Here is a 15598-nt window from a genome sequence, read left to right as displayed (position 1 = left end):
CAGTTTTGCAGTATTACTTATTATTTACAAGATTCCAGGACGGACCCTCAGTCAGGCCCTGTTAAAAGGTGCAATTGCGGGCTTCACATATTATATGGGAAACCATTTACCATGCTTTAGTGCCACAACATTGTTCCTCTACTTACGACCCACGCCATACAAGAAGAGAATTTATAGCCTAGCGATGAGTAGGGAAAGCACAGGGGGCCCTCCGTATAGAGACGTGAGCCCTATAAATTTACTCCCATACATTATGACATCCATTCAAAAGTTTAACTGCGAATACTATAATCCTGAGATGGAAGAGAGGTGGACCGAAGTGTATTTGACTTGAGAAGATATGACTTAAAAACAGTATCATCATCACACAGTTCTGTAATGAACAATAAGTTCAAATGAATGTGAAAATACACTTAAAGACATTAGAATTCAGCAAATTAAAGAAAAATAAACTATTCAAATATAAATAACTCATTTAAAATACCTGAGTGTATATTTGAGCAAAAATTATGCTCCTATATAAAAGTATACCCATATCCACAAAGCTATATGCAATATGAAATTATGCTAAAAGATCATTTGAAAAGATGAATTCCTAAATTCGAAGTTACTGTATTGCAGTACATTTTACATTTTCGTTTAATAATAATAATTTTGGTCCAAGGTATAAAATGTTTAAATAAACTGCTTACATTTTAGGCAACTTGGCATTAAGTGCATTAAATGTGTTCAAGAAAAAGTGAATGCTCGGAAATCAGCTTTGATTTATTGTTGTTTTATCAAACGTTTAAAATAATTTGGGATTTGTTGAATTATTTTAGGAACTTGTTAAGAGATAAATTAGAAAAAAAAATACTTATAGCAAACGTAAAGTAAATCGACAGATTTAAATGATATGATCAAACTTCGCAGTTTTAAAAGTAACATAGGTATTTAAAAACAATATTACTTAAAATAAATTAGCTATATTATAAGCTTATATATTATTTTTGTCTGCTTGCAAATATATATATAGGCCCATATGAGCTATGAAATATGCCAGCAGACACGTGTCGACTGTCGGAAGACGCAAACCTTGATTCATGATATTGAGCATCGATCAGATGAGGAATGCAGCACTGGTCGTAAAGTTTGACGTGTTTGTTAACGTTTCACATACATGTGTGCCAAACAGGTATTTATGACTGTCTGATAAACTCCAGAGATGTTGTCGGTCTGTTATATTTAAAAGGGAAAGTAAAATTATCAGATTTTGAATTTTAGCAAAACGGGAAACTGGAACGAATTAAATAAAACTCTACTAAAGTCATTTAATTTATGTATTAAAATAAGTCTAAACTATAGTAAAATTATTAAGAACTGGTAAAAGCTTGATTAAAACCCACCAGGGGGCGTCGTGTTAAAGGAAGGTGAATGGTGTTCTCAGAACTTTGAGTTGCATGAAACTGACTGTATTAATTTAGAAATAATAAATATGATTTAAATAAATAAGAAATAAAAAATAATAACAACTAAATTACATCCTTATAATAGAATAATAATATAACATTTAGCTCTATTGTTCGGTGTTTGTGTTTAAAAGAATGTCCAGAAATAAAGAAATAATAAATTTAATGTCTGACTATTTGATAAAATACGTACTTTCGTCTTTTACGCATAATTTCCGTCACGTTTTACTTTCATTTAATTCACAGAAACTAAAGTCAATGAAGGACGTGAAAATGCTGGTTTGTAAACAAAGTTGCTAAACCACAGGCCGAAATAAAAGAAATCACAGAAAATGTATAAAATCATGCTCTAGGGTTAATAGAAAAAATTCTGATCATATTGAAATACATTTAAATTCCGATCATGTAGAAATAAATAAACGAATTTATTCCGACATTACTTAGAAGCAAACAAACACAAGGTCTAAATTTCACTTATTTTATATAAAAACATAAATAAATAAAATTTAAAAAAAACATTTATTGCCTTACATTGTATTTAATGTGTAAATTATCGCTTAATTGTTGTTCTGTAAATTATTAATTATAGTTTCAATAACAGAATATAATTACATAAGTTTTGTATTTTACTCGCTTTTTTAGTATCTTTTATTGTTGATATAAATTTACCGTCGCTCTTCTAATGCGGGTTCTGCCATAAACCAATCGTTTCAATGGTCCAGACCTCTACAAACAATCATAATGTCATTACATAAACAAAACGTTTAATTCGTGACCTTTAAATCCGTTTTAAGTAATGCGCAACTGTTGCATTCTTGGATAGCCCGCAAAGCGCTGAACTTGAAGAAAGTTCGTGTGTCCCTGAGTAAATAAATTAAAAGTACAAAGACTTTAGTATTAAACAGTAGAATTGCAATAGCCAACAGTTAGACATTTGTAATCTTCATCCAACCATGTGTGTACAATATTGTCATTTTTAAATAAAGTTTGTGTTTTATTTTAGTTGTTACATATACCAAAGGCTGCAATTTTTCCATCTTATGCTTCTCTGTGAATACTTAGGAAAGCAGGATAAGTTCTCTTAAAGTGTTTGTATTGGCTAAAGTCGTCTCTGGACTACGGCCAAGCAGGCATTGTAACAAAACTAATCACTTTACTGAAAATGCTGTGATGACATCAGAAGGGTTTTTGTTGTACCTTGAAATCTTTCAAATCAGGCCTGCCATCACTGTCAAAACTTTTTGGTTCAGTTGTTACCAATGGTTGGTTAATCACAAAATGCAAAGACATGCAGGCCGGCCTTAACCTCCCAAACGTCCAAAGCTCTCCCTAGTTGCTTGTTCAAATTCACCAAGTCAAAGCCCTTTTATGATTATTATTACATGTTTCAACACTCAGTGGAAAACATATGGCAAATCTCACATCTGACATAGTATTTTCCATTTTTAGACGGATAAATGATACCCAGACAGACTGACAAATCAGACCGTAGAAAGACATGAAATGGAAAGAAAATGTTTGGCCGCCTCTTCTGGTCATTTTAAAGATATAAAAATATTCAAAAGCTACTTAAAGAACCTCAGGAAGCCAGAAATATCAAATGGATTACACCGCTCGTTAAACAAAGTACAATAAACCTTCTTAATGAACAAATGCTAATTTTTAGGTGAAAAAATTATTTTTACAAATGTCATTGTAGAACATGAAAAATAATGAAGATTAAAAATGCAACAGACTGAGCGAATCTGCATTCGGCTAAAACCAAAAACAGACACCCAGACAACCGAACAGCACTTCTTCTCTGTGGGTGTGCCGACTAACGCACCTACGCACACTTTCATTTGTTTCCCAATGAAAGCATCAGGCCACCTGGGCCTTGCATCGAAACTTCATCAATCTCCAGAAATGGAATCCAGTGGAGAGAAAAATCAAATTCTCATTTGCAAGATGGGTAAGAGAGAGAGCAGTGAGAGAGAGAGAAAACTAGAGGTACCTGGAAAGGCTAACCTCTAGCTGAACCCACAGCATTGAATCGTTTTGCCATTTGTCTGTGATACTGACAAGCTGCAAAGAAGATTAGACACTCAAGGTTGTGACTTCCTATTCCTATCCTGTATTTCATACAATGCAAGTCATGAACGACTTCCTATCCTTATAGTAACTGCTAGAAATACGAACGAACGAAGATGCATATAATAAGGCAAAAATACATAATGAATATTGCAACGTACGTGATGTTGACTCATCACTGCACAACGAACAGGGCGACCGACAGCAATATGACATTAACGGCTGAAAATCTCTTCTGAATAGTCAGTTCACTGGGCAGGAGGGAAAGTGAGACATGTTTGGGTGAAACAGTGAAATTACAAACGCAGAGCGAGGAAGAGAGAGAGAGAGCGAGCGAGAGAAAGAGAGAGAGAGCAAATATCAGCATCTGCACCAGCATCACAGCCTTCAGAGAGTGAAATGAACTTTTGAACCCGTATGGCAGAAGCAGTGATGCACTAAGGATGCTCGGGTCTCATAATGTGTCTATTTCAATTAATTAATGCGGAGGGAAACAGAGACTGGGAAAACGGCAGTGCAGAGGATGAGAGGAAAAGATGGTGTCATCTTTGCCAAAATAATTTAACATGCACTGTGAAGCCTGCCAATGCATCGTACTTTACTGCACAGAACGCATGTAGGAATATGAATTGGTATTGGATGATTACCAGAATACAGATTGATGGGTGGATCAAAAACGAGGAAAAGATTATTACATTTTTATACACCTATCCCAGCCAGTGAAACTTTATTTGAACTGGGATGTTGCCATGGCAACAGAGGTCGTCAAATGTAGTGCCCTAGACGGAGTTCAGACAGGTCACAGAGTGACCAGAACAAGACCTCAGGGTTAAAAGTTTACTGTAGGGAGGAGAAAACACTCAAGAAGTGGACACTCACAGGAATGGGCTGCAACCTTATGTTTAGGAGATGGAGTTAAGAGGCTACACGGAGGAGTACCAGCTGACACAAGCTCAAACACTGAGGTCTATTAATGCGCATTCAATCTAATGTGTATTCAAACTGCATGCCTCTGCATGCTCTCATACTGAATTCTTAAGCATAAGTCTAGAAAAAAGCAAAAATATAAAGAGATTGAAAGAGTGCAGAGCTCTGTTGAAATCCGTGATAGTAATTGTGATTATGATGATGTGGATGATGCAATGCATTTGCATATTAGGCTGGTCACTTTAGATTGTGAGTGGTGGCTTAACTAGGCTAAAATGTCTTTTTCATCGATGCAAGCTTGTTTTGGACTCTCCGGAGAATAATTAAACAAATCAATTTCCTAACCAACTCAACTATTCATTTAAAGCCTGTAAGATGTTGGAAAAAAATCAAATTTACATCTTGATGATCTAATTTGCGATAAAGACGCAACTTAACTCAGAATTCTCAGCTTCTCTCTGATTGGCTTCTTCAGCCCTGCCTGCAGAGACATGGTGGGGTAAGATAACAGGAACGAGAGGAGCTTTTGTTTCTGGACATAAATCAAGTCACTGGACACAAAGGGCCTAGAGCATGTGCAGCCTTTGATAGCCCATACATTGATATAGCCTCCTAAACATACAAGTTAGACACATACACTATACTCGCTTTCGAATATATTTGTTATTAGTGTTATGGATCTTATGCGTTGCACTCCAATGCAATGTTGTATTTATACTGTATAATTTTAAAATGAACCAAATCCATAAACATCCACTTCTCAAAGAAATTTGTAGCAATGAGTATTTTATTCTATTTTTGCATTTCCTAAACTTGACCTGGCAAAATATCCACCCCACCGTGAAGCTCCTCCTGTCCCGAGCTTCCCATCTTCGGCTGCAGGGCTGCTGTCATCCAGACGAGGCTGCAGGCACGGTGGGGTCAACCGTGCGGTCTGCGGGTGAAACTCAGTTCACATTACCATACAGACAGGGGCCCTGACAATAGAGCGCCCATCTGTTCCTGTCAGCTATAACAAATCTGATGTCAAACCTCCCTCTGGAGACGAAGAGGCAGCCCTTGCTAAATGAAATAACACTGACTCCTCCCACCGACGAGTCAACTGCTCCCCGTCCTCCACTCAGGTTAGAGCACAAGCAGACCCAGTTAATTTCCCTTCCTCACACAAGCATGCATATGACATCACATCACGGTGCAAGTAACTGAGCAGGAATTGAATGCCTATATTGAACGATATATACCCTTCACGATGGGGTAAATTTGAAAATATCAGCATGCAAGGACACCAGCACATTTATATAACGTATGAATTCACTTCAGCTAAAAATAAAGACGCCCAACATGGTGTGTCCTCATTGAATAAAAGCCAAATGAGAAAATAGACCAAATCTGAATTTTGAATTGCTGAAAATGGAGACTTTAATCTTCATGAACATATTCATTTCCCTCATTCTAATTTTGTACACTCCGAAATGGTCTCTCATTGAAATTCCAAATGCCTTCTCATACGGTTTGATGTGAGATTCCCGATCGGTGAACTAAAAGTGAACCCTGAACTGCACTTGCCCTTGATGGTCATTATCTTTATTGAAAGAACGACATGATGCGAATCTTTTTCGAGTAACTCCTCTTTGACTTACACGCCTTTTCCGGCAAAGAACGGAATCAAAAGGAACACATACAGGTTTGACCCCTATTGTTCATAAATTACAAACATATAAAATAAATGGCATGATGGACGATTCATTTTTACCAGGGTGGCGAGTGGTTTTGTGTCAATTAACAAAAAGTTAATTTATAAACTATTTAAATATTTTTCACTAACTAAGTACGTTCTTTTTATATATATATATATATATATATATATATATATATATATTTATTTATTTATTTAATTAAGCTTCAGGCTTTTGATCGTTCTGAGAAAACTGTCAGTTGTATGATGATGACTGATTAAAAAAGAACGAGAAAATTGATAAAATGGCCCTCAGGTACAGAGTTGAGTTTCAAGAGCAGCTGGACTAGCGGCTGATGATCCGTCACAAATCTAGCCTGAAGCAACAGCAAACTACCGCATTGGTTAAAAACATCAGCACAGCACACCAGAATGCAAACACAACAAACCGATTTCAAACCTGCCATTTTCAATCTGCTGTACATCCTGTTTCTGACTTTCTCTAAATCTCTCCAGCACTTTCTTTTAAAACTTTGAATGTCATTCCTCCTGATCAGGTTTTTCAAATTGTACTACGCATGCAAGTGTAAAGTTACTCAAGAGGCCAAGAGGGATAACATATTAACAACATGTCTTGCATATAACCAAACACTGTAAGCATACCACAACCTTGAAACCCCTCATACACTTCCAAAAAAGACTTCTGAGGCTTTGATATCCAGCTCTCCTGCCACTGGAGGGAGCTCTTCATCCCCTTTCTATGGAGGTAAAAGAGCACCCCCCATCACACACTCCCTGCAGCAGAGTTATGGGAATCCACTAGAGGGTGATCTGTTACCAAACACTTCCACTGGGGTATTTCATCATCACTATTGAAACCCTCACATTCCTTGCAGATGGCACTAGGAAATGTGCTAAACGTGCTTTAGAAAAGTTTCCTCGCAAATCATCACAGATTACATGCCTCGGACATATGAGTAAACTTACACAGGCACATATAAACACACAGTACTCACGCTCGGAGGCGCCTTCATCCTGGTAGTCGGAGGCCACAGACATATCATCCGAGGGAGCAGAACGTCCCAGACTGGAGCTCCGGTTGTCATCCGAACTATCCTCATGACTGGCTTCAACTGGAGTAAAAAAACAGAAAGCGGGAGTTTCGTATAACTAGAAACTTTGTTAAAATAAATGAGTGAATAAATAACAGCCGTACATATAAGGGGAACGCTGTGGGAGGATAATCTAATCGTTTTGGGGAAACAAGCTTGATTTCTAAAGAACCTTTTGTTCCGGGAAAGACCGAATCAGAGAGCGGAAATGTGGGTGAGACATTCATCTGCAAAGCACTTATTATGCAATTATAAAACAACTTACTGTGGGGAAATTCTTGTGGATGTCTGCAAAACAAGAGAGGATTTTTGTTAAAAAAAAGATTTGGAAAAAAAATATATATATAAACCTCAGCAAAAACTGTGTTTTTACTTTATTTTTTATTTTATAATGGCTATATTCAGATACAATTTCTTATTAAATAGCTAGGCTATATATTAATAGTAAATATACTGTAAATGATATTGTCATTAAATAAGCATAATAGCACATTCACTTTTTAGCTATGAATGCAGTAAAGAAGTATAAAAGATAGATCAAGTAGCATGTTGGGTGTAACATGCATCTGTACAGCTGTGCACTGCAGTGTTTGCAAATATTCCATTGGCAGCTACACCTTTATCATGTGACAGAGTAACGAAAAAGCATGCATGCTCTTGCAAGCATCTTGTTTTAGCAAAGTCAACCACAAAACCACTCTAGTGGGTAGAACGCTGTTGTTGTAGTCATTGACTCTAAAAACAAAACAATAGAGCTGTGCAATCACTTCCTGTATGTTTAACCGTTGTCTTATGTGTATCTTTATTGGAAGCAAGAACCTCAAGTAGTTGCGTCAGAAGTAAATCTTGGTTATTGTTTAATGCAGGGGTCTCCAACATTTTTGTGAGCAAGGGCTACCACAATGGATAAACAATCTGAAGGGCTACTTTTTGATATAGTCTACTCAAAACTTTTTTGTTTTTCTTGTTGATTTTATTTTATTTTACTTGTTGATATGTTTTAATATTGTTTAAAATGTTAACATACGTAAACCAAGCCAAGCTAATATAAAATATGAGACTATTAACAGAATGTGCTTTGGCGGGCACCTCACAGGCTCCCTGGTGCCCGCGGGCACTACGTTGGAGACCCCTGGTTTAATGCAAACAAGAGCATATAAGATCCCTATTTATGTGTTGACTCTGGAGCTTGCGAGCACACAAAATAAAACAAAATGTGACTCTCTCACCTTTTCTGGATGACAAAAAAATTTCGTAGGAGAATATCCCTGGCTGAACGAGCATCATCACTGAGTTCCTCGTCCTGAAGTATGTCAAAGACAAACAGTTCACAGTCTGTAAAAGACAGATGTTTTGTTACTATTTGATTACAGGATGCAGAATACAAACCATAAAAAATGGGCAAAAAATAATAACAAACAAAGCGTTAAACAAACTCCACTTTGTACTTCAGCTAAAGTAGTTAAGATTAATTGTTGAAACTTTTCTTTTGTATTCCAGGTGTGGTAAGACAAAAACTAACTATTATAGTTGTATTGTTTTATCAAAAGTGCATACATGTTATAAAATATGCAAATAATCACAAAAAGAGCTGTTCTTTTTATGCAAATGACATAGACGCCAGAATGTGAGGATGACAATAGTCATCCTGTCTGTGTCAGAACAAAGATAACAATCTTATGATTGGCATCATTCATGAAGAACCATTTTGTACAAAATGTTTTTCTTTCTCTGGGGTAATCACAGCACAGCAGGAAAATTACAAGAGACAATTAAGCCAATGAAATCACAAAATGGTCTAATCAGAGTATAGGATATAGCTTAAATGTCTGTTTTCAAATGCACCCCTGCCTAAACAAAATATCAAATAAAATATAATGTAATACAGGAGATACGTGTTTTAAAAACATACTGGAGCACTCAAATTAATGTATATTAAAGTGTTTTTAATCTATAACTTGACACATATTTCATGTTAAGACATATCAAAAATAATACAAGGGATAATAATACAATTATGATTTAATAAAACAATTTAACTAAAGTAATCACATAACATATACAGGCACAAAGATTATTATTTTATATCACAAAGTTTAGCATTATTTCGGGTATTGATTTTTGATAAAATTGAAAATACCTTTTAATAGTTGTCTGAAGTCGTCAAGTACCGTTCCCATCACTTCAACTCCAACAGAAACTAAAGTTAACAACAAAATCTGTGGTTGTCAATATGAGTGAAGTTAATTTTTTTCAAATGAATGTGTTAACTTGTCATCCCACAAAACGAATTAACAGTATAAAAAATAAGACGTGTGAGATTTGTTCCACACACGCGCAAGTTCACGGAGGACATAAAGAGGAAGTGCACAGCACATTGTCATGTGAAAACGAAACAAGGTTAAGAGATGTAGGTGAGTTTCAATGTCCAGTAATATCACATACACACCATAACAGTTTAAAATTACTTTGTATTTTAATTTAAGGCCATCCAGGCGGTTACGCACTATTGAGTATAGCCTGTATCTGTTTCTATGCCTTCAGGCGTCTTATACGATTTTAGCAACAGACCAAGCTCTGTAAACAGACACATCACAGCTAATGACAGAGGAGTCTCTCTTTCATGACCATCGATAGCATCACTATACCATCACCGGTTTAATGTGTAAGTAGTAGTACCCCATAACACACCCTTTACTGAAAGTCTCAAGACAACCAACGTTGCGCAAATAGTTTAGGCCTGTGGCGCGGCAAGTCACGTGACTTCGCATCGATATTAGCATTTCTGTGCAAAATGCTGCAAAATTTTAAACAAGGACTATAATAGTTTACCGTTGAACAACCGCTACTGTAGTCTACATTTTCTCTGTACTTACTTTCTGCAAAAGTCCTTTGCAAAATCTCTCTGATTTATTTGCATCGGTTCGATGCAAAGAGATCACTTACATGAACGTGGATGACTTAATCTGCTGTTTTTGAAGTTATTAACATTAATAACTAAATCGAGTCAGACCAAGGACAGTTTGTTTTGATTTTACAGATTGATTGTGAATTTTTGAAACCCTGAAATTAATTAGGTAGGATATATTACCTTAAAGATCATGCATAGCCAACGTAAACTATGCCTTGGACTTTAATTCAATTGAGTGTAATGCTACCTACGAAAATTAACCATGGTTGGTTTTATTGTGGTAAAAGTGTAGTAACCATGTTTTTTTGGTGTATTGATTATTATTAACAAAAACACTGTTTTACTACAGTAACCATGTTTTTTTAACTGTAGTAAAACCATGGTTAATTTCCGTAAGGGTAGATTATTACTTTTTTTTTATGAAAATGTAAAAGGTGCTTGTCTTTGCAGCTGTTGCTGCATCAGTTTTCTGGTTGTGTATGATTGCATGTGCATATGTGGTTTCTTTGTTCTTGGAGGCTGGAAGCATATGTTGTGTCATTTTGTGTCCCTGTGGCAGTTTTAAACTCTGTACACAGCAAACAAGGTGGCATTGAGTCGTAGTCAAATTCTTTATTTAGTCAATCAAAATGATTTGAAGCATGTTCTGCCTGTCATTTTGGTTGTGTGTTAACATGACAGCTTATGGCTTAACAGGTCGCCAAGAGCATCTGTCTGTCATGCGACAAGACTATTTTGCTAAAGTTGAATGGGAAAACTAAAGCCCAAGGAATAGTTGATGTACATAAGTGTGTATTCTGATGTTCTAGACTTTCATTTGACCATGCACGAACACAGGCATCAACACAAAGTGACGAAATACTTCTTGGTAGGAACTTACACAAAATAGAAAGAACATGTTTTTTAAGTGATATTGTGATCTTTGGTTTTCTTTGCATGCTAAACAAGCACTAAAAACCAAATAATAGTCCACTGTAGTGCAATGACTATGGAGAAATTGTAATGTTTAAAAACTGATAGTACACAGCAAATTTAACAGAGTTAAAAGTATGGTGTTATTGGAAATATGAAGAGTTCCGAGTTAATTTACCACTGGATTGAGTTAAAGCTATTTTATTTTACTCTATGAAAATAAAGAGTTTGTTTCAAAACATAGTGTAACCACTTTTTTAAAAAATCTACTCCTGCAGTGTTGTGTAAGTGGAATTTGTTAACTCCTATGGTGTTAAATAAGACCTCCCCCCCACACTGAACCGTGTTTTTGGTTGATGCAGTTCAAGCAGAAGATCATCTCTTTCACTGTAAATGGTAAGTAAATGAATAAAATTTTGATCAATAACATTTGAGAGTTGCGATGTGTTATGTTTTATATTGCTGTTAGTATCAATTTTAACATTAAGAGTCATGTGTTATTGTCATTATATGAATGCAGCAGTTGAGTTTAGGTCTTAGCCTCAGATGGGGCAATTCATACTCATAATAATTTGGGGAGATTTTTTGTTGTTTTTTCTTTTTATATATCATTTTAGTTTAAAAAAAAAAAAACTTTTTTAATCCGTTAATGTGTGCAGGAGATTTTCTTTGGGGACTTTGGAGGAGCACAGAAATAGGCCTACATGAAAATTTCTTTAGACAAAGAGCAATTTTATAACAAAGTGAGTATTTTGTGCAAATAATTAATGTATAACTGATTTCAAAGTATTTTGTAATGTGTTCTGTATGTAAATTCTGTAAAGTATTCTGTAAATATTACTTTCTGTGTTGTTATACTTTAATAATGCATTTTTCCCTTCAATATCCAGTCTGAAGGTCTGACCGAGGATCATATCACCTCCTCCTTACCTCCTACTGTTATTATGTGAAAACCAACATGGCTTTTGGATTGAAGTGAAGTCAAACTTGTTTGTATGAACTGAAGCATCCCATAAACTGTGTTTATAAATATCTGTACTTTTGTTATACATTGGGAATGTGCTTTTTAGGTGTCTCGGATGTTAATATGTTAATGAACACTTAAATGCATGATACATACAATTTTTCTGTCATAAATGTTGATCAGATGACATTTAAAAAAAAATTCTTAACAGTTTTATAATAAGAATGATAGATTATACTGCTGTATTGTTACATTTTAAAAACTGTTTTAAAATAAAAAAAAATTGTCCCAAAAGTAACGTAATATGTTGCTGTCTTTACATTTACCATATTAACGCCATAGTATCAAAAATATAACACAACATTGGAGTTAACAAATTACACTGAGGGAGTTAACTTTTAACAAAAAAAATATTAGTGTAAATTTATAGTTAGATTTTTAACTCTGTAGAGGCAATGCTAACACTTTAAAAAAGTGATAACTCTATTGGGAGTGGACCCCATGAGACACTTTCAAAGTGTTGAAATGAACTCTTATAGACTTATTCTGAGGTTCCAGATTTTGCTGTGTATTATTTAAGAAAAATATTGAATCAGTATCAGAAAGAGCTCTTTTGCCAAGTGTGCTAGCACAAACAAGGAATTTACTTTGGTACTTGAAGCTTCCAGTACAAACATCTAAATATAAGAGTATGCATAAATAAAATAAAAAATTAAAATATATAAAAATATTGTACAAAAAATATTGGAGACAATTGCACAAAACAAATAAACTCTGTGAATGTGTATTTCCGTAGTTGAATTTATAATCAATTAGTTTTAAAATATACAATATGCCCATAAATTAACAAAAAGAAAACTGTTATGTTCATTAAATAAAAACCAAGCCTTGGAACATGAAAGTATCTGAAGTTTATTATTCTACGCTCAAGCTTGATGGGATTTATTGTACTACAGCTCCTTTATTACACAGTCAATGATTAATTTTAGGCTAAATTCTCTTTTTTTATGTTTGTTTAACTTTTTTCTTAAATTTTCTGCAAGTTAGATGTAAGGTGTTTTGCACAGGTACATGGTGAAGGGAGATCTTAAAAGAAAAAAAATCTGAATTGAGTAAGGGGGAGTAGAATTCCAAGGAGAGGACATGACCGAATGACCCCTGCGTCACTGTCCCTGCAGCTATTGGCCCCTTGTGAAGGTAGATAGAGGAATGAGCGTGGCCTTCAGTTCCAGCATGAGCACTGCCTGCTGGGCAAAGCCATATGAAAGGATCTTGCCTTTGTAATCCGCCCGGGATTACACCTCCCAACAATGCACAGCTGAAAGAGCGACAAAGACCCAGTATCAAACACAAGCCCGGGCTGATGAGAGGAACCTGCTATGATCTCCTACCACCAACACTGCCATCAGCACCTCTCATCTCCCCAAGAGAGCTCCTTTAGCATTCGCCTGCTCCTTTCTTCTGTCTCCTTATCTCTGAACACTGGCTTTTTATCTCTGCATTCCTTTTCATTTGCGTTTCACTTGGGGGAGGGGCAGATCTCTGTCATCTGAGAGCCCCCCCAACCCACCGGCCCGCCTCGACCTGACAGAAATCACACCCCGACATGATCACACACCCCTCGAGATAACCAAGGGGTCAATGGAAAGGCACTGCAACAGTTTGAGAGTTTAGTGTATTCCATTATCAACTAGTGTATAATGATTTTCCTTTAAGCGGTATTAAAACACTTTGGCCTTTGCTATGCCTCTGGCTCATTTCTGTTGCTGCTTTGACCTTCTTGCACTCAGATCAGCTACTTGCTGCTAATTATCCTCGCAAACACATACATGAGACACTTTTAGGGCACCTACAAGCAGCACTTAGAAGATGTTTGTGTGGATACTTAAAGACCTACGTGTGTAAATATTTCCAATGGGGGAAGTATGATAGAGTGTGTCATCACCCACATATAATCAATGTGAAAAAACTGTTTAGGTTTTATTTGAAACCTGAAATTGTTGACCCAGTCTGTGAAAACCAAGCTAAAGTATTTTTTTGCGATTTGCGAAGGAACGTTCTGTGAAAATATAACTTTGATATTTTGACTGAGAAAGATCATGTTACAGATTGAACTCAATTATTGAAATCAAACTTTGATGCTCCAAATCTCATTATTAGATCATGAGACTTTAGCCCAACCGGATTTCACATAAAGGGGCACATTTAAAAAAAAATATATTTAATGTATGCAGAAAATGCCTTTTTTGCATAACCGGCAATGTACATATTTTTAAATGCCAGTTTAGTCAATATTTCCTCTATGTTGCCATAATCGAAAAGGCTGTAGTTGTTTTATTGTTTTATTTAATATTTATGTGCTTACCTATTTTTGCATAAAATCTAAAAAAAAATGCTGGGTCATTTTCAACTTTGGGTCAAAAGGGGATGAGCACAGACTGTTGGGTTGTAATTTAACCTATGCTGGGTTTTAACCTGTTGTTGGGTCACACATAAAACTTTTCTTGGTTAATTAAACTAAACAATCCAAACATAGTTCTACTATTTTTTTTTAGTCTTTCTTTATATAACTAGACTTTATTCTCTCCATGAATAAAGCCTTAGAAGCTGGCATGGCATTTCAAAAGAAAAGAAAGAAAGAATTAAACTCAACATGGCTGTGCTCGTCCCTCTTGGGGTGAAAATATCCCAGCATTTTTTTGAGTGTAGTGTAAATTGTAAATCATACATTGTTGAAAAATGTAAATCATAAAATAAAGTTAATGTAGGTCTGGGTATTGGCAAGAGCCTTGCGGTGCGATATAGACGGTTTCATTGGAAGCACGTGATACACGTCTGGATCCGAAACTTACTTCCGGTGTTGTTTTTTTAATGTTGCTAAACTGATCTCTTGAAGAAATGCCTCCTCGAAAATAACAAATGTTTTGGTTTCCTAGGTAATCTATGTGTTGTTTTTTTGCTTGTTATATAAATAAACTACGTTTAAAGAACTTTGTTGTTATTTATTCTTAGCGGAGTTTTCCGGAAGCTATGTGCAGCCGCTTGTTTATGTTGTTACTGCTGAAACGGTCTATATATCGCGGTACATGTGCTATGGCTTATGATATAATGTGTCGCGGTACGATACAATACGTTGCATGTTGCGATACATTGCAATACCTTTTCTAGCAAAATAGAGCTGAATTTTTTTTTAACTTTTTTTGTAAAGCCAAAGTGCTTCCAGACGTCAGTTTTGAAAGCTGCAGGTGTTTTTACATTTTCTGCCATTTTCTCACTCCCGCTAACTTCTGAGACATTGGCTGAATGGCCGTATATGACAGATAACTGGACAGCGAAAACTACAGCAGCGGTGGAGGAGGTCATTTGATGCACACAGAGGGATTTGATGGTTTTTTAAAATACCGATAGTAGAGACTGAAATATCGATACACTATCGTGGAAAAAATTATCACGATAGTTATTTGTATCTATATTTTTGCACAGCTCTAAGTTAATGATTGAAATCTTATACTGCTTGGTTTTGTGGCCTTCATTGTGTAGTGCTGTACCTTATATTTTGCAGGTTGGAATATAAAGCCA

The 15598-nt window shown here is 35.7% G+C and overlaps 1 protein-coding gene and 1 long non-coding RNA gene across 11 annotated transcripts in view; one reads left to right on the top strand and one right to left on the bottom strand.

Moving 5' to 3' along the window:
- skap1 (src kinase associated phosphoprotein 1) overlaps positions 1-9985 on the bottom strand; it is a 38366-nt gene extending 28381 nt beyond the window's left edge. Inside the window, exons 1-5 of one of the 4 annotated variants that reach the window (XM_073866996.1) lie at positions 9931-9985; positions 9373-9432; positions 8462-8567; positions 7498-7520; positions 7137-7253 (exon numbers count right to left, since the gene is read on the bottom strand). In XM_073866996.1, coding sequence (XP_073723097.1) covers positions 7137-7253; positions 7498-7520; positions 8462-8567; positions 9373-9412 — 286 coding nt within the window. In that variant the 5' untranslated portion in view covers positions 9413-9432; positions 9931-9985. Of the gene's footprint in view, positions 1-7136; positions 7254-7497; positions 7521-8461; positions 8568-9372; positions 9613-9911 lie in introns of those variants that run through there. The other 3 variants (XM_073866995.1, XM_073866997.1, XM_073866998.1) reach the window with 3 other exon arrangements.
- Positions 9502-15598, top strand: part of LOC129421447 (uncharacterized) — a 46908-nt gene continuing 40811 nt past the window's right edge. For 4 of the 7 annotated variants that reach the window (XR_008637101.2, XR_012369277.1, XR_012369273.1 and 1 more), the window contains exons 1-2: positions 9503-9646; positions 9777-9897. This is a non-coding gene — a long non-coding RNA (uncharacterized lncRNA). Of the gene's footprint in view, positions 9647-9776; positions 9898-15598 lie in introns of all 7 variants that reach the window. The other 3 variants (XR_012369276.1, XR_012369275.1, XR_012369274.1) reach the window with 1 other exon arrangement.

Source organism: Misgurnus anguillicaudatus, chromosome 4, assembly GCF_027580225.2.
Source record: "Misgurnus anguillicaudatus chromosome 4, ASM2758022v2, whole genome shotgun sequence".
NCBI lineage: Eukaryota > Metazoa > Chordata > Actinopteri > Cypriniformes > Cobitidae > Misgurnus > Misgurnus anguillicaudatus.
Note: the sequence above shows the minus strand (reverse complement) of the source record. Positions and strands in the feature narration are given on the sequence as shown.